This window comes from Hippocampus bargibanti, linkage group LG08, assembly GCF_051943395.1.
Source record: "Hippocampus bargibanti isolate YZ-2025 linkage group LG08, ASM5194339v1, whole genome shotgun sequence".
NCBI classification, from domain to species: Eukaryota; Metazoa; Chordata; class Actinopteri; order Syngnathiformes; family Syngnathidae; genus Hippocampus; species Hippocampus bargibanti.
This window is the reverse complement of record NC_142741.1, coordinates 20,460,670-20,483,967: the sequence shown is the minus strand read 5'-3', so window position 1 is coordinate 20,483,967 and position 23,298 is coordinate 20,460,670. Positions and strand designations below refer to the sequence as shown.

At 39.7% G+C, this 23,298-nt stretch overlaps 2 protein-coding genes across 4 annotated transcripts in view; one reads left to right on the top strand and one right to left on the bottom strand.

Annotated features, from left to right (window-relative positions):
* Positions 1 to 1,478: 1,478 nt before the first annotated feature.
* On the top strand, positions 1,479 to 18,536 carry LOC148894757 (ras-related protein M-Ras). 2 transcript variants are annotated; one of them, XM_089002290.1, is made up of 6 exons: positions 1,479 to 1,650; positions 8,180 to 8,427; positions 8,898 to 9,051; positions 10,387 to 10,486; positions 10,580 to 10,659; positions 12,168 to 18,536. In XM_089002290.1, the coding sequence occupies exons 2-6, from the start codon at positions 8,235 to 8,237 to the stop codon at positions 12,265 to 12,267; spliced, it is 627 nt and encodes a 208-aa protein (XP_088858416.1). In that variant the 5' UTR covers positions 1,479 to 1,650; positions 8,180 to 8,234; the 3' UTR covers positions 12,268 to 18,536. The 2 variants fall into 2 exon arrangements, with proteins under 2 accessions (XP_088858416.1, XP_088858415.1); XM_089002289.1 differs by having other exon boundaries at positions 1,484 to 1,650; positions 8,175 to 8,427.
* Positions 18,537 to 19,125: 589 nt separating this feature from the next.
* LOC148894756 (alsin-like) overlaps positions 19,126 to 23,298 on the bottom strand; it is a 29,266-nt gene continuing 25,093 nt past the window's right edge. For both annotated transcript variants that reach the window (XM_089002530.1, XM_089002532.1), the window contains 2 exons: positions 22,928 to 23,024; positions 19,126 to 21,537 (listed from right to left, as the gene is read on the bottom strand). In XM_089002530.1, the coding sequence (XP_088858656.1) occupies positions 21,499 to 21,537; positions 22,928 to 23,024 (136 nt within the window). In that variant the 3' untranslated portion in view covers positions 19,126 to 21,498. The remainder of the gene's footprint in view (positions 21,538 to 22,927; positions 23,025 to 23,298) is intronic.

Genomic DNA, 23,298 nt, shown 5'->3' with positions numbered 1-23,298 from the left:
CATACTCTTCATTATTATATAATTATGGAAAAAGGTATTACATACGTATTTACATTTTACCCCAATTACATTTTCTGTCCATAATTCTAAACGCCCATCAATCTAACAGTGCAGAGGTGCAGGCTTTTATTGTGGCTCCTCCTGCTCCAAGCCAACTGTGATAGGGTCTTGCACACCCGCAATTCTCGTGAGAAAAGACCATTAGAACATGGATGCATGGATGGTTTGTATACTAATCTTACTTTGGTGTCATCTGTTTGAGAATCAGAAGACTTTCAGATTGGGCTGCGAGTGAAGGATAATTGTGCGCATCTGAACATTTATCATTAAGGCTGAAAGACTGTGTGCCAAACATGTGTATACGTTTGCACATGGGATCAGCATATCTGCTGATGCCAGTGGAGGAAAAAAAAATCCTGCTCACACGTTGTTGCCATGGAAACAGGCAAGAGAAAGTGTCGATAGGTGTGCGTGAGAGTGAAAGAGAGAGGGGGCTGAGAGTGAGAAAACATTGTAATGTGTGTGGCACAGTTTTCGCATTTTATTTTTTAAAGTTTTTAGACTGTACGGCTCGTATTAATAAGATGCACTTTGTAGTCTAAACAAATACAAAATTAGGGTGGGAGGTGAATCTCTGTAACTTGGTGTCAAAATGCCAAACACTCATGTTACTTTAGGGCCTAAAGTCACAAGCCTAAAGTTTAGGCTTTGATTGAAATTAGGAATTCCAGGTGAATTAAATAATATGACTTGCCAGAGATTGGCCAATATTCTTATTAATATAATGCAGTAATGATCATTTTTAGCAGTTCAGATTTGGTTATTATCTGATTTACGGTTGTGTGTGACGAGGGGTGCAGAAATATAACATTTATGTTCATAAAACATATCTCTTTCCATCCAGTGATTTCTTCTTTTCCTTTTGGCTTTTCCCTCAAGGGATCGAAACAGCGAATCAGTGTCCTCCATCTTTAGAGGTTTGATCCGCATGTTTGTTTTGGCCAAGCTTTTACGTTGGCTGCCTTTCCTGACACAACACTCTGTATTTATCCGGGCTTTGACCGGCACAAGCAGACGTATGTCCCTCTGTGGCCACAGAGCAAGCAACTCGTTCAGTAAAAGGCTCCCAAACACAAAATGGTCATCGGCACAGCAACATCAGTGACTGTGACGACAAATTGAAAAAAAAACGGTCTGTAGCCGCCACATTCTTTCGTTTTATCGTCTTTTGACTGGACTGTATCCCTTTAAAGACTGAAGGAGCAGTCCATTTCATCTGAGGGGTGGTTGCGCCACGATTTGCGGAGAGTTTACACGTGTAACAAGAAACGGCATAAAATGAAAGCCAACACGGTCTTTGTTGTTTTGTGCGCAACACAAACAATACAGAGTAGGTAAAGGAGTTTTTCAAGTAGTTCTGCGTGTTGGACATAAACAACTGTTCACCCCTTTCGGACTACTCTATTAATAGCATCAGCTGTTGCAATACAAAGATGAGCGACTCGACTTATTGTTCCGCAGATGTGGGAAGCCCGACTGCGACGCAAGGGCGGCGGCGCGGAGCCAAGACGGACAGAAAATGACAATTAGGTTGTGTCCAGGGATTTTCTGAAATAAAAAAAATATTGTTCATCAGAAGAACATTTCAAGGTAAGTGGCTGTGTTGCCAAAGAAAAAGACACATTGTCGACGTATGGTATCGCGGATTAATTTTACGTTTAGTTCCTGTAATATGTGATGTATAAACTGTTCCTTAAGTGCCACTGATTTAGGTACGTGACAAGTAACAGTGTTTGTGATTGTTGCGGCACGTTTCGCTTCTCGTTTAGACCTAAGACTGTGTGCCGTTTTATGCTGCAAACTTGAGGAAAATGACGAAGCCACTTATATGCGGTACTGTATTCTTGGGCGGTTGCGATTGGGCTCCTTTCTCTACGCGGCACAGCACGGGCCCTCGGCTGTGTTGGCAGCCTTATGTCATTGACAATCAGCGGAGAAAATGCTTGTCTTTGCCACTCCTGCATTTGAAGGAATCCTCGCTACCTCACCCATTGCTCGACCCAATGCATCAACGGCTTTGAGCCACTGAATAGGCACACAAGCTGGTGAACCTCTGTGTAAAGGGAACACAGAGATTCTTGTTGCGTTTAATCATAGGATGAGATCATTCAGAAGCAACAGTCAGCAGAGAGACGCACGCGCACACACTTAGGTGCGCGTGCACAGGCACACTTCTCTGCTCAGGATGATGAAAATGATGGTCAACATAAAGGTTCATTCATTCTTAATTTGCCTACTGGTTGAAACATATGTCTCACAGTCAAGCGTTCCTGTGTTTGAATCTCAGTTAAGGTTTTCATAGATGGAGTTTGCATGTACTCCCTATTCATGCATGGGGTTATTTGAGGACCCCAGAAAGTGTAAATGTGTGCATGAATGGATGTTGATGATCAATGTGCACTTGCATGTACGTCGTAACTACAGTATTTTTATCAAATAAGAATTGAAACATCTCCAAAAACAACTACAGTAGGTAACTGAATTGTCATTATTTAAACAATACACAGTGAAATCTATATTCCACCATTGATCTTCATCTCAGTGAGTAATTTTTTAAGTAATAACAATACACCCCTGGCAACCCACATCTCCTTACTATGATCAACATTCACATGCCAAGTAAATACCAGAGAGCATAGTGCAGGGGTCTCAAAGTCAATTTACTGTATGGGAGGGGCGGGAGATGGCTGCTGCTGAAGTAGTGTCTCTCTTCATGGCATGTTTTTAAAAAAAGGTGTGATTGGGACAGAGCAACAGGGTGTTGTTTTTCTTCCTTCAACTTTATGTCATTTCATAATTTCGTTTCAACCAGTTATTCAATATTTGGGCAACTCGTCAGCAGCATTGCCGAAAGCTTTCTTGAGTCTGAGCTGTTCATTCAGAAGTGATCAAACATAATAGGCAACAATATGATAAAAGTGAGAGCAGCACGAAAGTTAAAATGTGATGTCAAGTTGGGGGCAGTAAAATACCATGTTGCGGGGTACAAAAAGCCAGCGGGGCCTGAGTTTGAGACCCTTGCTGTCGTATATTCATAACTCAACTGTTGACCAATCCAGTTTGTGCTCTCATGATATATGTACAACTACATAGCTCTTAGACTTGCACTCTGAACCCATGGTCACACCTCATTTAGCAGCTAGTACCAAATCAACCAGAATGAGACACTAATTGTACTTTTGCCAAAAAACACATTGTCCAAAAAAAGAAAAGAAAAATCCAGTTGAATCCAAATGGTCATCGGAGTGCACTCATATAATGTAATATATCTCCACTCTGTGATGCCCAAAGTATTTTATCAAGCCTCATATTTGAAAACTCATGCGTGTGAACTAACGAGCTAAAACATCTGCGTCCGTTGCCGTACACTGGCTGGTGTCACTTTTGTTTAAAGTTTTAAATGCATCTGAGTTGTTATACCAGCTGTCTAGCAAAAAGCTAACCCGGGAAAGTTGATTTCTCTGGTCCAACTTCCATGTTTGCAAACTCACATAGCGCGAGGACGTCATCAGAGGCTAACAGTGAAGTAATAAGGGAGGCGTTGATGGGGGCGTTGATGGGGGTGAATCACTGATTGCTGCGAAACATATTGATTCATCTGCAAATATCTCCAAGATCAAACCTCACACGACGCTCTGCATATTCCACAGACATACATCTCAAATTTTTAGAACCACACGGCGCACGGTATTGCATATCAATTTCCATCATTGACACTTCGCTCAGAGCCCTAATTCACAAGAGGTAGTTCCACCATTCCGTTGTCCGACCCTGTTTGCATTACATAGAAATGTACTAATCGATATATCCGATATCGATATAACGGTATTTACATATGTACTAAGTTGATTTTAAGGCCAAATGTACAGTCTCACTTCTGTCTGAAAAGCTCAGTGAGTGAAAGCAAAAAAGGCTCAGTTTTAACCCCATATGAAAAATAAAAATTATCCCATTTTATAAAACATCATTGTGTATACGATAAATGATTTTCCCTTGTGACAGCCATCCCTGTACTGTATGTGACTGGATCAGGGGGCTTTGACTCTGAAATCCTCCACCTACTGCTCATATTGACTGGCAGCTTTTCGAAAGGAAGGAAACATCTTCCTTCCCTCCATTGTGCAGGGCAGGATAAAATGGCTGGTTGCCAGCTGACAGCTGCTTCCCGGTCGCCAATAAGCTTGTTCACATGCATGCAAATCGTTGTGCGCGCACACTGGTGAAAGGCCAAATAAGGTGTAGATAAATTACAAAAACGGGTTTGCCCAATATTTCCCCAAATTTGTATTTATGCACCGACACACCTATAATTAAAGGTCTTTTGGTTGTAACTGATATCTATCAGATTTTTTGAGAATCTTGATCAGATCCTGATCTACAGGTGTCTGATTTCCTACAATTAGCCCACTTCTATTTATGTTGTCATGACACATAATGGAAAATTCATTTGTCAGCCAAAAATCCGTTACTTGAACAATGTAATGTATGACTTTTAAACTGCATGTGTTGTAAGTAAAGAGGCTTCCTAATCCAGCAGCATCAAGTCATCTTCACACCCTCATTTTGCGCTTTGGCTGTCCTCCTACTCCATATTCTTTTTGCCACACTCTCCCACATTGTGGCTCGCTGTTGCGTGAGCATTCTGCCATAGTAGCACAATTGAGTGACATCTTGAAGCTTCTGTGTCATTATTCACAGGTTGATTGCGGCCACATGGGTCTGCAGACTGCCCATACGCGACCATTTCTGCAGATAAATGTCAAATGCATGCAGAGTGTTGATACATGACTGTATTAAGTCGCACAAAAAGGTCAAAACAACAACCACTATGCGAGGTTGATAAATCGTTTTGAAATGAAGCATCACAAGAACTGAGTTAGGGAGGGGAAATGAGAACCACAATAGCAGTAACCATGGTTGCGGGACAAGCTATGTTTGCTTGCATGTGCCTGTTGACTCCCCAAACTTGTCAACCACAAGTTTAAAACGGGTGGGGGGTGAAGGGAACACTGAAACACCCTTGATTACATCTCCGTGGTAACAGGAGAAAAATAAATGTGAATGTCATGTTCATAGTTGTTTTGTTTCACCTTCAGCCAAGTGAGCTAAGCCTCGCCAGCTAATCAGCACTTTGCCTGCTTTCACATTCTGCCCGGTTTTGTTTACTTTAGTCTTATAAATAGACAAGATGATCCTGAACTGCCTGTTTTTGGTTGGGGGGGGGGGGGGGTCTCGGAGACAAATTCACTTCTTCCAGCTTGAAGCGGCTACATTTTTTGGTGAGGCTCTGGACATAGAAAAAAGTGCTATTTTTCAATTTCCAAAAAGATGGAAAAACACAACCAAGGTGCAAGAAATGTCAACAGTTTGGCCTTGGCAGAGGTCTTGTACTGACTGAGTGCCTGCCCTGCTACAACATGACGAGGTGTTCTCTTTTGGTGAAGAGATTTTGTTCCGAAAGCGGCAAACTGTTGCAAAAAGACAAAGTCTACAAAGTTTTCATACAGCTTCAGTGGCATATATTTGTGTATTCGTGTTGGCAAATTCACACGTTTCTACAACATTCATTTTGTGATGACTATCATTTCCATTATCAGGAAAGGAAGACTTGAGACAATGGCTACATTTTTGTGCCTGATATAACCCCAACTTTTCTTCATAGCATGAGTAGCTCCTATTATGTGTAGATGATTTTTCAAAAATAGAAGGCGACACATCTAATCAATAAATAATTTTATCTCACCTCACTTTAAAATTTAATTATCAGGCTTTTTGTCCTTGTTGTTTTTGGCTTGTTATTGTGTTTTCTTTTGTCACTTTATGTTGTTGTGCGTCACGTGGAATGGATACAGATTGTTTTCAGCATTTTTGGCCACGACAATCATCAAGGAGGAGACTGTGCTGAGCGGTTGCGCCTTTCGGCAGCATGAATATGCGAGTACTGTTTTTGAATGGGAGGTATGTCGGAGCCATTTGACTACCATCGCTGGACAGCTCTGGGGCCATTGTGCTTTTTTGCGCCTGTAATGGGCAGCATCTTCACAGCCCCCTTTTGTTCAGTGGAAAGGTCAGTGCTGTTGGACAGTCTGCGGTTGGATGGATGCATGGCTTGAGGAGCCCGCGATAAGAAATCAGCGTCAGCGCAGAGCGCCGATGCGTATGTGGAACTGTCGCGGCTTGGAATTGAAGCGGATTTATGTGGGACAGGAGATGTGAGACAATGTCTTTTCGTCAATGGATGCTACAGCTTTGTGTTTGCTTTCAACATTTAGCTTGTAGTAGACGTACAAATTCCACCATCACGTCCCTGATCCACTGCTGACATGGATGCTTTGATCCTCTCCTCTTTCAACTAGAACTGCTTCATGTCATCGCAAAGAGGGTACAGTAAGTCCTGAAGAATGAATGACTCTGTGTCTTTGTGTTGTCATATGTGTTATTTTTTCAAATTTTTTCCCCCAAGATGGCGGCGCGTGAACACGCAGCGGCTCCCCTCTCCCGGCAAATTCGCGTTTTCATGTTTATGTTTGTTAAGTAATTATAAGTACCTTGCATGCTGGGTTCGAGAGGACAGTAATTTCATCTGTGCTGTATGTTATGCATATTAGCATATTTGACAATAAAGCTGACTTTGACTTTGATTTTGTTAAATATCATTCCAATAATATGAACCCCACACATCTGGAGCTCATTTGAATTAACCCCCTTGAAACTAGAATTCAATATTTAATTATCAGCAACAAAACAATATGCCCCTTGGGAAATAACCAAAAGCCCACATACCATTTATTGTCGGGTTTATGAAATGCCAGTGCATATTAATTTATCATTCATCCATCCATCCATTTGCTAATCTGCTTAACCTGAAAGGCTCGCAGGCATGCTAAAGCCTATCCCAGTTGTCTTGGGGGAGTACATCGGTACAACCTGAACTGATTGCCAGCCAATCACAACCATCCGCGCTCACTCTCACACCGAAGGACAACCAAGAAAACAAAGTACCCAAAGAAAACCCATACATACATGGGGAGAACATGCGAACTCCACACAGGAAAGCCTACACTTCCGTGCTGTGAGGCAGACATGCTATCCAGTCATCCTCCTACTTATCATCTTTTAAATGAAATATTAAATTGCACTATGAATTAAGCACTGTAAGGGCTGCTCGGTAGGTGAGTGGTTAGCAGGCTGGCTTCACAGGGCAGAGGTCGTGAGTTCAAGACCCGGTCCCGCGTGGGTTTTCTCAGTAAGTCCTCCGGTTTACTCCCACACTCCAAAAACATGCATGGCAGGCAGATTGAACACTCCAAATTGTCCCTTGGTGTGAGTGTGAGAGTCACTGGTTGTTTGTCTTTGTGTGCCCTGCGATTGGCTGCAGGGTGTCCCCCGCCTAGTGCCCGAAGATCGCTGGGATAGGCTCCAGCACCCCCCGCAACCCTAATGAGGAATAAGCGGTACGGATGATGGATGGTTAAGCACTGTTGTAAACTCAGTATGTTACAGTATTTGTGTCGTTTGTTTACTGCCTTGTTGCACCTTCACTTGCCAAGAGTGACTGTTAATCGTGCAAGAGAACATTATTTGGGGATAAAGATCTTAAAGTTCACATCAGCCATGGGAAAAGGAAACACGTTACTGCTACGACTACGGTGGACCTTTATCACACCTTACTGACTGCACCTGGTGGACCAAGCGGTCTTGTATTTACAACTTTGTATTTAGAAGACTGTGCCGACGGTTAAGCTTTGGCTCTCAAACAATGGGGAAATGTTTAATCTTTGTCCGCCAGCTTTCTTCACAATGGCAGTTACGTAGTCGCTGTGATAGAAATGAAACAAAGGGCTGCATTTACAGTAAAGGGGTTTTTGTGGGTTTCCAGTGGGAGCCCCTTATGGGATAAAAAGCATTAGCCACAGAAAGCACTCTGCTACCTAATGCGGTCTCTCTCTCTCTCTCTCTCTCTCTCTCTCTCTCTCTCTCTCTCTCTCTCTCTCTCTCTCTCTCTCTCTCTCTCTCTCTCTCTCTCTCTCTCTCTCTCTCTCTCTCTCTCTCTCTCTATATATATATATATATATATAAAGAACTCAACAGTCTTCCTCTGCCTTCCATCATAGTGCAGTGCCACACACACGAGCCGGCTTCCCACCTTTCATCTCCACCGTTGAAGGGTAGCCATGGCGACCAGCGCGGTGCCAAGCGACAACCTGCCAACGTACAAGCTGGTGGTGGTGGGAGACGGCGGCGTCGGCAAGAGCGCGCTCACCATCCAATTTTTCCAGAAGATATTTGTGCCAGACTATGATCCCACCATAGAGGACTCCTATCTTAAACACACGGAGATCGATGGACAGTGGGCCATATTGGATGGTGAGTGCAAGTTGGGGTATGTCGGGAAAACGCACGCCAGCAAAGAGACGATGCAAACTACATGTGGTAGGGCCTGAATTTGTTGGCTGAGCGGTAGATGTACTCATTCTACTGGTGTACATTGTGCTGTTCTGCTGCATTTGTATGTTCCTAAAAGTTATTTCTCAACTTGCTGCATGTGAATTTATGGCAAAAGTCACCCATTCACTGTTTTTGTTCTCAGGCCAAAGCACTTTCTGTCAAATAAGTACTTTGGTATCTTGTTGATAGAAAACTGTGCTGCAATAATGAGTGGTACTACTTATCATCATTGAAGCACCAACCAACATTTGCAGGAGACCTTTATCTCCAACTACTTTAAAGCTACAACTGTTTGCAATTGTGATATTGAAAATTAATATTTGCACCTAAAGGGCTAAAATCAATGTGAGTGTGTGGTTTTTGTGTGTGTATATGTACACCCAAACCAGTGCTGGACACAGCCGGTCAAGAGGAGTTCAGTGCCATGAGGGAGCAGTACATGAGGACAGGAGACGGCTTCCTCATTGTCTTTTCGGTGACGGACAAAGCCAGCTTTGAACACGTTGACCGCTTTCATCAGTTGATACTGCGGGTCAAAGACAGGTTAGCCAATATCTCAAATCACCTGATTTGCTCCATTTTTATTTTACAATTAAAGTCATTCAGAAACAGAATTTTTGGCACATCAGGTACTAAAATGTTTCAAAACACCTTTATGCGGCCCAAGAAAAAAAAAAAAAAAAAGATAACCACTTCGACTTCTCCTGAATAAAATCAATCTGGTTGTGCTTCACATGCTCAGCAGAAATGTTGGCGGGTGGTGTTTTCCGCTAAATGTGACAGTATTCAGGGAACTTCTTCCTATGCTTTAAAAGTGCACCGCGCTTGGAGCTAAATAGATGACTTCTTTCTAAATCTCTAAGTAACTGTTGCCATGAGTTATCCCAGAAACGGACAGAGCAAGAAAGAGGAAGTGAAACCAAACACATTGTCTGTTCAATATTAACATGCACTCGGTTCCCTCCAGAAAATAGAAGTCTGATGATTTATGCCATAGTGCTTCAAACTCTTGATTTCGTCGAATTTCAAATGCAAAATTGATTGATTATATTTGGAACCCGAAATGGTAACCAAGTCCAAACACTCCTGTCCTGTACATAATCATAATAATAATAATAAATTTAATTGACAAGCGCCTTTGAAATCATCCAAGGACACTTTACAATTAAAAGAACAAGATCAATGGTCCCCAACCGTTAATGCCCCACGGGCAAATTTAATGTGAGACAATATTTTTAGGGACCGGCCCTAAAAGAGTGCCAGAAAAATAGAACAAAATAATAATGTGACCCGCATGAAAATGTAGGTATTTTCTAAACACAATAATAAACACAAATCAGGAAATTATGAATGTCCTATCTGTCCACACCATTCTCTGCTCATTATGGTAACACCTAACCGTGCCTTCAAAATAAAATACACTTCAAATACAAAGTGCATGAAAAATACGATGCACCATCTCCGCATATTTTGCAGGGCGGATTTGAAGAATGGGAATCTCGATCTTCAAATGGATGGAACTCAATTCGTGGTTAAATCCACGGCAAATTAATTTTCTTTCAATCCCATTCTCGGAAATTGTCCCTTAAAGCGAAATGGCACATGTTGAAGCAACAACTTTCTACGGGCGATCCATTTGATACACACTTCAAGTGTTTTTTTTTTAATTTTCAAATGATTATTTCTACAGTAATACTTAGAAATCTTAATGTTTCAACACTGGTGAGATGGTCCGTGGGCTACATGGGGGGCATTATTATATTAAGGACTTATCTTTTACGCAGGAAATTACACTCATTGAAAACATGTAGAATGAAGGAGTTTTACAAGCTTTGAAAGTGTCAAACACCTTTTTGATTTTCTTTAACATCCTCACAGGGAGTCTTTTCCGATGGTGCTGGTGGCAAACAAGGTGGACCTGGTCCATTTGAGAAAGATCACCACTGAGCAGGGTCAAGAGATGGCTGCAAAACATAATGTAAGTAATTTGCCATTACACGAACCATTCGAGCGCTCTTGTCGCCATCCCCAAATGATCACAAGAGAAGTATATTGCATCTATTTTGCTTAGATAACATACATTGAAACCAGTGCCAAGGATCCTCCAATGAATGTGGACAAGGCGTTTCACGAGCTCGTCCGTGTCATAAGGTAATGTGTGCGTGTCAGCAACAGTATGCCCAGACTCATCTTACTTGATTTCCAAGATTCTTGTCACGCATGGCTTTGGTTGAGATCCATATCAGAAGCCGCCCGGTCAGAACAGAAGAGCCCATCTTTTTCCACAGGATGGGAGCTCCGAGGTCAACCTGGGAATTTGTCGGGGTCTGACGTAGTATCAGAGGTGTAGCTTCACCAGCCCGGGTGCAGAGCAAGACATTTTAGGCTCAGAGACTCAATGCCACCCCCCTTTTGTGTTGAAATCCATTGTCATCATGCTATTTACTATGTACAGTGATACCTCAGCTCACTAACTTAATTGGTTCCCAGAAACTTTGTGTAAGGCGAAGAGTTTATCTGCCAAACATTTAGTTCCCATAAGAAACCATTAAAAATGAGAATAATCCGTTCCCAGGTCCCCATGAAACACAATTTTTTACTAAATAAGCCTTAAAACTACACAAAATATACCTTATTTTATGTATAATAAATGTGCTATTGTATTGCAATTAAAGAAATAAGCTGTATAATAAAGTCATATTATTTCCCTTTGTGATGATCGTTGATGTAGTTGCCTCTTGATGATATCCGAGTGAAGTTGCCGTGCTTTCTCGGCGATCATACCCTCACTCACACTGTCCCCTGGTAGCTGCTTTTGGTTAATCCAAATCAACAGAAGTTTTTCAACCTCTTCTCTTGCCTGAGACCGTTGCTTAGACAACAGAGAAACACCCTTAGCCACACACGCAATGGTCGACTTAGCATACTGGTACTGTGACGCTAAGTCACACAAACGCATACCTCGTTCGTGTTTATCAATGATCCCACTTTTCTGTGTCCTCTTTTCTGTGTCCTCTTTCGCTTAATACTAGCCACTTGATAACAGACCAAGTCTGCACTCAAAGCAAGGGGGTGATGAAAACTAGTTTGTCAGCCAAGACTAAATGCTCGTGAATTTAATGTTCGTGAGGCGAAAAGTTTGTGAGCTAAAGCATTCGTAAGCTGAGGTATCACCGTATTGGGAATGAAGAATGAAGCTGGACCCAAATCGTCATAGATAACAAGCTTAAGACAGACGTCACACAATTTTAAATCAGCGATGGGGGTGTCATGCGGTTATGTTTTTTTTCATTAAGTTATAATCGTACGTTTTTGTTTCTATAATAACCCCAGTAATGATGTTTTACCTGTATACATATACATACATACATACATTTGTTCCCTAAAATTTGGCTGAAAGAAGTGGTGTATCAGTTATGACATGTTCACCGTTACTTGAAACAAAATTACGCTCCAATTTTAATTTAAAACAGATTCTTTTCTTACAGACAGTGTATTTTAGGGATATGAAATATACTGTCTGTAAGAAAAGAATCTGTTAATTAGATATCAAGTAGACAGGATGAACTTAATACAACTAAAATTATGCTCCACATTCATACACTCTTCTCCTACACCATACACGCCAAGTCAATGTTGTCCATGTGTTTCTCTTTCAGACAACAAGTGCCTGAGCGAAACCAGAAGAAGAAGAAGAAGATGAAATGGAGGGCAGAACGGTCGACAGGTTCTCACAGGTTCCGCTGTGTCATTTTGTGACCTCTTTCCTCCACAATCATTCCCACGTAACCCACACAAACACCTTTTTTGGTTGTCAGGGAACTAAGCCTCCAGTAGTCCATGACTACTGGAGCATAAAAACTGAGACAATTGGGAGGTCTTTTGCCTACATTTTGCAGTGAAGGATTTCACCGTGCCCTCGTTAATACTAAACCAGAAGTATTTATGTGTTTATTTGGTGTCATATTTACTGCGTTCTCCGATGTGAAAGAAGGAAAGAAAATGAAGATGGCCCAAAAATCATATGGCAGGAAAAAAATGGAGGATGGGTTGGCAGGTTTTCATTTTGTGGACGCCAGCGTGGAAAGAAATGGAAAATGGTGAAACGTGGAAAAAAAATTGTTGTTTTGGGACGTCGTCAAAGGGTGACAGAAGCACGTGCAGCAACGAGCGGCGAGGCGTAATGTTTTGCCCGTGAACTTTGTATCGTGTGAGATAACATTGTAGTATTGTCATTGGAAATGGAAGGTTGCTCCAATCCACGTGTTGATGCCAAAAAACGGTTTGTGCTGACAACTCAAAAAGAAATCTTTTCTCAAAAGGGAAAGCGACGGGATAGCAGGACAAAACGTTGAAAATTTATCCAACGTAGAAAAGAGCGCTGGAAAACATTTTGGAAAATAACTTCTCCTTACATTCTGACATTTTTCTCTTTATATTAACATTTCCTGTTCCTGTATTTGTTTTTCCCTCATATTACAACTCATCCTCATAAAGCTGACTCCCATATGATTTTTTTTAATTGAGCTCATTTTTCAAACTGCCTTTATTTTTTGTAAAATTGACATCTTTCCTCTAATACTTTGCTCTCAGAAAATGTTTACTTTTAACATTTTTCATCGTGACTTTTTCCTCCAAAAATATTATATTCAAACTTTACTCCAATAAATGCCTTTTTTACCCCAAATATTACAACTTTGTTCTTAAAATTATGATTTGCAATATTCAAGGCATATGAAAAGCCAAAAGGAAAAGATTACCATAAAAAATTACCCGTTCATGAAATTCTAATTTTGTAAACTTGTGACTGTTCTCAGTGTTACTTGAGTGTCAGACAATGTGTATTTTTTTCTGAACAAAAAATAATAATCTTAAACGTAAGTTTTTTTTTTTTTTTTTGTAATTTGATTTTATGTTGTTTTTTTTTTTTTAGAATTGTATTTTTGGATTTTTTATAACTTTTTTTTAAAGATATGTTTTATCACTAGTAAATTCATTGTGCTTTTCCCTAATACTCTTTTATTTTAGTAATGTTACCATTTTATTCTTGAAAAGATTGTGACTTTATATCTAGTGTTTGTATTCCCCCTCTCCCACTGTGGTCCAAGTAATACTTGGTTGGTAATTTTTTTTTGTAAATAGAAAATCCACCATCTAATTTCATGTGTTTCCCCACAATGAATGTGAATGCAAGTTATGATCTTAACATTGGTGATGGGTGCTTGAAATGCCAAACACATGTGATCTGACTTTTGTGTTGTTATGCGGGAGCTTTTGCAAAACAATCAATTCAGGTTCATCTCGTAAGACCAATCACGCTCAGCGAAGGGACAGCACACCTTGAAATTGGAGCCTTGCGATTAGTACGATGGGACTTTTAAAAGCCTTTTCCTCCATGAGGCAATATGACGTCAAAATACGACCAGGATTTGACTTTAGCAGTGAAACATTCAAGGGCAGGTTAAAGGGGAATGTACAATTTAATAACCTATGAAATGGCTTGTACTGTTAACGCATTGTAACAAACTATGTTGGCAATTTTGTCGATCAAAGGAATACATTTTTGCACTTTAAATGTGACATCTGACTTTCCAATAAGCATACAAATATTTTAGAAGAGAAAAAACATGAGTGTTGTAGCTCCGTCCATGTCTTGGCTATGTCTGTTGTATTCATAAAGGCTGAGAATGTGACCAAATGTGTACTTTAGGTATTCAAAGGGAAACAAAAACAAAGTGTCAACTCAGAATAAAGTGGTGTTAATCAATACTGGACATGAAAAAGATGGGACAAAGACATAAAAAGGAAGCCAGTCATTCTTGAATTTTAATGTGTCAAGACAATGTTGCATCATGAAAGTTTGATACCATTTTGTATTATTGATATGATATGATATGTGTGCGTTTTTTAAACAATAAGTTATTGATTTTCGATACCTCAGTGTCCTAGAAATTGAGAAGAAAAAAAAAACATCCCATAACCTATTTTCTTTCTTTTTATGGGACTTCAAAATGGGATCTAGGCCTTTTGAGCTCAACAGCCACGTGAAAAGGTATCACTTGTCAATACTAATTTATTTTTTTTGCGAGAGGATCAAATCACAGAGGAAATAAGATTTGAATGAATATCACACCAATACCTTATTTGTCTGTCTGAGCTAGCAGTTGGTTAACTTAGCTTGGCATCAAAGCTAGCAACTGTTTACTTTCCAAAATTGAAATTATCTGCCACCAAAATGCATGTATGGCCTGTTCAATAAAATCTGACCATATCTTTTGCTATGCCAAGTTATGTTTGGCTTTCAAGCCTTAATGCTATGCTAACCAACTGCTTCTTGCTTATATATGATACAGGAATTAAGGAACTACGTTACCTGCTGTTATTTGAAGCTAACTACTTCTGGTCCTTGTATGAATATTTCGCCCTTGTGCGATTATTTTTTGGGTTTGTCTAAGCAACTGTTTCTGTCTCTTATGTTAAGTGAAACGTCTGTGTAAGCTCTCAGTCGTACAGGAGTGGTCCATCGATGAGAAGGTTTCTTCAGCCGTCATCTGTACAAAAGTGAAGGTTTCGGACGTTTCGCCTCCTATCCAAGAGGCTTCGTCAGCGAACTAAAGTCTGACTGGTCGTACCTGTTTTGCCTGAGCAGGCTATTGTATGATCCATACAATAGGTTAGGCAACTTTCGCAATGCTGATGAGGGTCGTTATGCTGATGAGGTGATACCGGGGGGAGTGGGGGTAATAGGCCAATCGTTAGTCAGGAATGTAGGAACAATCAGTGGGGCCACAGGGGGGGGTCCCGCGCGCCCCCCCCCAACCTGAGAGTAGGGACCTATCATAGCTGTGTCCGGCGCCACCAGGTCTGGACATTAGGGATATATAAATGGGGCCGATACGACCAGTCAGACTTTAGTTCGCTGACGAAGCCTCTTGGATAGGAGGCGAAACGTCCGAAACCTTCACTTTTGTACAGATGACGGCTGAAGAAACCTTCTCATCTATGTTAAGTGAAGCAACATTTTTCTAGCTATTGCTATGTTACGCTGGTGTTTTTTTTCCAACTTTAAAGGACAACCGACATCGCTTTTTTGTTTCCTAACTGACATCAGAAAAACGTTTTATAGCATTTAAACTACCCAAAACACGCAGTATGATATTTTTAATCAAATGCAAAAGACTTAAAGTGTCTAAAAAGTACTTCAATTTGAAACCGGAAGTGGCCAGTTTCAGAAGGTCCCGCCCCCTTGTTCGTGGTGTCATGCCAAGATGTCTTGCCTTGCTCGAGAATCAAAACAATTGCTTCAGATTCGGAAAAGATGCTTTCTTGTTACTCATCCAGTTATGAATATGATTCGAATAGTTCTGAAGAGGAAAGCATAATGTTTGCAATCGATTAAAGAATTTATTCCGGTCATTTTGATGCATCTGGACAGAAATGTACTGACAAACTCTTTAGTACTCACAGTACCCAAAAAAGGCAGAAGATGGCGACAAAGCTCTGTGGAAATTGTCTCCTGGGAGGTTTTGTCAGCGAATGTCAAATACACTGTCTTGATGCAACACACAACGATTCACCATTGCGTTATTTATGTGTTTTCCTTCTAATTTCACCATCAACGCGGATCAACACGAAGTTTTCAGACCAAACAAAGTCCCGCAAAATGCATTGAGGTGATGCAAGGTATGTCCTTTCTCAGTCAGGGGCGTTCCTTCAGTGACGTAGGGTGAGGACTCGTCACCAACTCAAAAACAAGACTTCCGGAATATTCAGCGCGAGTCTTAAAACGTAAAATATAGCTATATGCGGTGGAATCTGTGTAAAATGCGCTCAGTAGAAGTCATTTGAAGCCATTTTACAAATTATGGACACAACTTGTCCGGAGACGTCGGTTGTCCTTTAAACAACAGTTACTCGCTTATAAAGGTGAAGGAACCACTTTCAGCCCCTGTGCTAAGCTATCCGCTTAACTATTTCTAATATCACCAATTATTTCAGGGGGGTGAAATATGCCAAGCAATTGTTTCTCGCCCCTATGCTAGTTTATACAGTACTATGCTAAAAAACGGTTTTTTGTTTGGGTTTTTAGGTATAATGCTACGCTCGTATTTATTACTCCTATTGTTAAATAATTGACTGCCATTAATAAGTGTACTCATCAATTAGGTTTTTCCAAATGATGGGAGAGGGTTTCCACTGCAATTATCAAGCTTGGAGCAACATTAATAACACAAAACCCCCAGTAGATGGTAGCGTTTTATCATTTTAGATTTGATATCAGCCTCGTTTGTGAGTACAAAATGGAGGATATTATGAGGACAAAATGGCTCACACAGGTTGTAAGTTAGAGTTGGTGTGCATTTTGGCAGATGATATAATAGATATTGTACATATATAGTATTCATAATAGTTGGAGGCTTTTGTGTCATCAATCTGACAAAATTACAATAAAGATCTTGAATGTATAAATAAGATAGCGGGCGGTTGCCATGTAAGAAGCCCATTAGTGACCTACCATCCGATGAATTAGAATCACTCACACAGCATTCCAAAAATTTAATTTTGCTGTTTTATATAATGAAACAATGATGTGTATCTTGAAATATGGTATCAGCCAAATTATTCCCAAATGGCTGGCAGTGAATGAGTTTAAGGCTTCGTTTTGTTTTATGATGACCTTCATCTTTTATATTGTTTGACAATGTGCAATTTTTTCCCCTGCCCCTGATGTTGAGTGAAGCAACTGTTTCAAACTATTGTGCTATGGTCAGCAGTGGTTTCTGTTCCTCTTTTTTATTTATTTTCCAACTTACTGACTCTAACGTTACACTTATCTTATGATCACTGTTTCTAGCCCTTTTGCTAAGCCAAGTCGCTCCCCAGCCTCTAATGCGATGCTAACAATGTGTTTCTGGAGCTTATTTATGTTGACCTTGGTTCTAGCTAACACCCCTACGCCTCACCCCTGTGATAAAAACACCTGTTTTTTTTTTTTTTTTGAAGCAACTGTTGTTTTTAATTTTGGCTCTAATTTTACACTGATGTTGAGCTGAACAACTGTTCCCTGGCTAATGTTAGGCTAAGCAACTGTTTCTAACTTGATGCTATCAAATTGTTTCTGGACCTTTTGCCACACTAAATTACACTACAATTTGGAACACGTTTGCTACAAAAACAAAACTTTGTTGCCTAAATGTTTTTTCTAGCCTAGGTGCTGAGTGAAGCAACTGCTTGGTGCCATTTTGCTGTGTGGTGTAACTGTTTTGGTCAATTATTTGTTGCGTTAATGCAATGCTACAAAGCAATTTCTCTCCAAAATGCTATGCCAACCGTACTCCCCCACCAACCCTGTTATGTGGGGATAAACTCCTATTTTAGCCATTTGAAAGCCAAACAATTATGCAGCACCAGAAAACTACACACGGTGCTTGGTTTTCCATATTTTGGGTAATGTCAGAAATTGGTTCCTCTTACAGGAACCATCATGACAACATGGAATATTTCTGGTGATTTATTAAATTATACCCTGTATTTTTGAAAACAAAATAAGGGCATAACTAACATAGCAAGATGTGTGAAGAGTGCTGTATAGTTTCTCATTGCACTGTAATGACTGAGTTGGCCATTTTTCTCATTGCATTTTAGCTGGTACAAAAAAAAAAGATTCTGCTGTTTGTTATTGAATGTCTGGCCATACCAAATATAAAACGTTGAAGGTGAATAAAGTGTTGTCAAAACCCTGAATGTTATGTGAGCTAAATCGAGCACTTTGTTGTTATATATTTGGGAAATAAACCTTTTTTTCTGGGGGGTGGGGTACTTTCTCTGAAACCAGTGTCATTTTGTAAAGGCCCATCATCATGTTTTACATTTCGGAGTTGTGGCACTATGTGTAGTTGTAAAATGTTTTGTTTTTGTTTTTTGTACAGATCATTTGGTCTTCTGGTTGAGGAGCTAGTCGAAGGTGCAAACGGTGCCTTTTTAATCTAGCCTCAGGGGGCCATTACAATAAAAATGTTATGACCATACACTGACTCCATTATTTTATTTCATCGCCTTTGTTGAATTAACCTGCATCAGCTCTTGTCTCACTTTAGACCCTGCAGGTTTGGTTTAGTGCTGCATTCATGTAAAAATGAATTGTTAAATATTGTTTATTCAATTAATAATAAAGCTAAATAAAATTACCAGTAACACTTCTAAAAAATTGCATATAACTGTATTTCACTGAGAGATTAAACAGCAACTGTGCTGAACAAATGTACTGTACATTCATTCATTTTCCAAACTGATTTATTGTTGCGGGGTTGATGGAGCCTATCCTAGCTGTCTTCGGGCAGTAGGTGGAGGACACCCTGAACCGGTTGCCAGCCTATCGCAGTGCACACAGAAACAAACAACCAATCGCGCTCACACTCACACCTCGGGTCAATTTAGAGTATTGAATCAGCCTGCCGTGCATGTTTTTGGAACGTGGGAATAAACCCGAGGAACCGGAGAAAAGCCACGCAGTCGCGGGGAAAACATGCAAACTCCACACGGGGAAGCCGGACCACGATTTGAACTCACAAAATATACACTGTGAAGTTGTCGTGCTGACCACCCGACTACCTATAGGGTAGATGATTTTTAATAATAATAATAATAATAATACATTTCATTAATAAGCGCCTTTCAAAACACTCAAAGACACTCTATAGTCACCGGATGCTGAAGACACAAACTTGATGAACAGGTTGAACCTTTAATACAATAATCCATTTGTGGTCCACATAGCACACTTTGAAAATCACTGTAAATATAAACGTCTTTTTTTCCAGGATGACAATTTCCATCTAATTTCAACATGAAAAAACATGGTTATTGTTTCTTTTGTAACATTCATATTTCTACAGGTGGTTGATCGGCGGTTTTCGTCAACTGTTAAATCCAGTCAGAAAATAGAAAATTCAGTCATTAAATAATTGACTGTGTAAATTAATTTTTATCTCACAAAATAAACAAGTAAACAAAAAGGAGAACAAAAACAAAAAAAAAATAATTAATGAAATTCAGGGGTCAATCAAAAGCCACACGTGATATTTTAAAACGGTGTGCTTGTATAAATAAAGATGCATTGTATTTAGCAATATTACAAATACTGTACATTGTTAAATGTGTTTTTTAATCAGGAAGAATCTTAAGTATACAATATTTGTTTTCATTGTTAATGTTTTGACAAATACAAGTTATGCTTTATTTCTTTAACCAAAAATGATTGTTGTCGTCAATTAAATTTTCGATGTAAACATGCTAAAAATATTCAGAGGCATGAATTTTGTCAAACACATTTGAAATATTATGATTTAAATTGTGATTTAAAATTTAGAAAGATTTCAATTGTGGGGGTGCGCATGATAGGTGCGATACATAACTGTGCATTTATGATTGTGCATTCATTTACATTGACTCCCTCACTCCCCCCTTGGAAAAATAAAGTGCGGAAATGTAAAGATACAACATAACACGAGCAACAAGACATTCGACACTTGATGCCCCTGAAATGTCAAACACTTGGAATTGCACATAGTAAGGAGCAAAGAAAAAGTGCTACTAGATTTTGTTCATTTGCATAAGCACATGACCAGTTCATGATCTGAGAGCAACAAAGGCTACCACGCACAAAACAACGCAACCGAATTGCATGAAATGTGTTCGACCCACATCGAATAGAATCATCATTAATTAAAACCCGAAAGGCGGTGATAATGCATGAAAAAGTTCCCTTTTTAAACACATAGCTTTAAGCGCTGCTTAGCCACCAAGGAAGCGTGTCCATAAATTTGACTGCAAAAAAGACCATTTCAGTAGTTTCATCCAAAATGTGCAACTCAAAAATTCACCAGCTCAAGGAATTACAATATTACATTAAAAATATTGTTTCAAAAGAAATGACGTGTTCCAATTTTGTGTTGATTGAATCTTTAAGAAAAGTTTTCCCTTTTGTGAAATGAACAACTGAAATCAATTTGATGATGCACCTACAAATACGTCATCGCTGTTGGATGGAAAACATGCATGCTCAAATATGGTCAGTTGAATATTTTATCATAAATTTATAGGATTGGTCTGTGCCCATGTCATCTGTTATATGTATGTTTTTTTTCATGAAGCAGATTTAAGTCGTGAAAATAGCTTGGAAAGAAATCTATTGAATTCAACTCTACCTCTTTCACTGTGTGAGAACCGTACGGCCTTAGATTGCCTCAAGATTGAAAGTCTGGGTGATTTTCTTTTGGGCAATCGATTGAAATATGTTTCAATATCTTTGAGGTGTTAAAAAGGGGAAGTGATAATGATTCGTGCTCCGAGAAACTGGTCAGCCACAAAGTTAACGGCGTGTAGATTAATTTCCATCCCTGGTCCCCTTTTATGCATTACATGTGGTTCTAAAATCCTTTGAGAAAGCCTTTCGGAGGATGACCAAATCGATGACAGCATCATAACTTTGAAGAATGAACTCAGCAATTAAACATGATATTAGGGTAATGTGATGTTTATGTTAATCGAAATAAAAAAAAATGTTTTTAGTTGTTTTTTTAAAGTAGTAATATGGACATGCAAAAATTCTGCCCAACAGCGGCGATATAGTATTTCGCAATATACTTTATGAGCTGAGCAGAAATTAATATCCAGCTAGCCACCGGTGAAATGCTTGAAAAAACCTGCTACAATATCCACAAAAAGCCAATAGTAACCAAACCCCCCCCCAAAAAATACAATCGGGAATGTAACACCAGTACGTGCATATTGCGGTATCCGTACTTGAAATCCCTGAGGCATTTGTGCGTGTGGGTGATCCTACAATAACTACAATCGGATCTCATTGTTTTACAAATGAATGACAGTTGAGAAATTCCAGTGAGAAGTGTAGAAACGCACTTGTTAGTAGGAGCGATGGAAGGACAGACTGGTAGCTTCAAGTGGGGCTTCAGTCAATCCTGCTCAGCGCTAAATCGGCGACTCCAGCTGGATCTGCATGTAGCACGCCTGCCACACATATGGACATCAAACTTACTATGCATATTTTTAAATCCATCCTCGCCCATTCATCCAATGTGAAATTAAAGAACCAAGTAGCCATTCTAAGATTATTTTACAGGTTGATAAATGCTTATCGATGCTGTGAGTAGTCCCAAAGCACTATTTTAAACGTCGTTCTCTAACTTGAGCACAGTATTATGACACCAAGATGGAGCAGAAACACTATTTTCCCACAACATTGAGCTTGGGCGACATCTGTTTTTTTTGGGGGCACTTAGACATCAGTTTCAGTCGTCACCAGCAGAGGGCAATACAAGACAAGATAGTAGCGCTCTCATATTGATTAAATTATTTCACAAATGCAATATTAATCAGGGCACTGAGTTGAGACTTGAGTAGCACATCCATAAAACAAAATGTTTGCATTGAGTTGTGCTTAAAGCTTTTGCCTTGCGAGAGAAAAGTTTCAAAAGCAACCGTGCAGTCTTCTGCATAACCATTAAAGGACAACCGACACAACATTTTTGTTTCCGAACTGACATAAGAAAAACTTTTATAGCATCTAAAATACCAAAAACACACAGGATGATATTTTTAGTCAAATGCAAAACACCAATAAAAATGACTTAAAGTGTCTAAAAACTACTTCAAATTGAACCCCGAAGTGGCCAGTTTCAGAAGGTTGTTCGTGGTGTCACGCCAAGACGTTTTGCCTTGCTCGAGAATCAAAATAATGGCTTCAGATTCAGAGAAGATGCTTTCTTGTTACTCATCTAGTTATGAATATAATTCAAATAGTTCTGAAGAGGAAAGCATACATGTTTGAAATCGATTAAAGAAGTGTTCCCGTATCAATTCGAGCCGTCAGGACAGAAATGTAGCACCCAAAAAATGCAGAAGATGGCGACAAAGCTCAGTGGAAATAGGCTGATTTATCTCCTGGGAATTTGTGTCAGTGAATATCAAATAGTAGTCTCGGTGCAACACACAACGATTCACCATTGCGTTATGTATGTGTTTTCCTTCTAATTTCGCCATCAACACGGATCAACACGAAGTTTTCAGACCAAACAAAGTACCACAAATGTATTGTGTGTCCTTTCTCGGTCAGGGGCGTTCCTTCCGTGACGTGACGTTAGGAATCGTCACCAACTCAAAAACAAGACTTCCTGAATATTCAGCGTGAGTCTTAAAACGTAAAATATAGCTATATGCAGTGGAATCTTTGTAAAATACACTCATTAGAAGTCATTTGAAGCCATTTTACAAATTATGGACACAACTTGTCGGAAGGTGTCGGTTGTCCTTTAAGCAAATGTAAAGACTAAAACCTTAACACTAAATTGAGAATGCTACTTCCAGATCAGTAGAACAAAAAGAAGTGGCGATTCCTCACCTTCAAAGTGGTGAACATGAGTCCCAGCTCTCCATGCTGAATGTTTGGATCCATCAAGTCTTCGATCAAACTCACTTCAGCTCCCAAGTTTCTGATTCTAAACAACAGAATTCAGTGGTAAAATGAACATTTTACAGATTGACGTACTAAAATTATCACATACCGCTTAATATGTTCCAGCCCCCCTTTTAAAAACACCACACTTTGTTACGTTTCTCATAAAGAAAATGAGTGGTGTAAAGTCGCGCCGTGAGATCCAGGTAACTTAGCTCTGCAGTTTTACAACAAACGAGACTTCACTTGGCATATTTTTTTTTGTGTTGAGAGGTGAGCCGCAGGAAATTTCACAAAAGTTACATTCACCGCCGATT

Coding starts and splice junctions, on each gene's coding strand:
- LOC148894757 (XM_089002290.1), top strand. CDS start 8,235: ATGGCGACCAGCGCGGTGCCAAGCGACAACCTGCCAACGTACAAGCTG. Junction 9,052..10,386: donor ATACTGCGGGTCAAAGACAG/GTTAGCCAATAT, acceptor ACATCCTCACAG/GGAGTCTTTTCCGATGGTGC. Junction 10,487..10,579: donor AGATGGCTGCAAAACATAAT/GTAAGTAATTTG, acceptor TATTTTGCTTAG/ATAACATACATTGAAACCAG.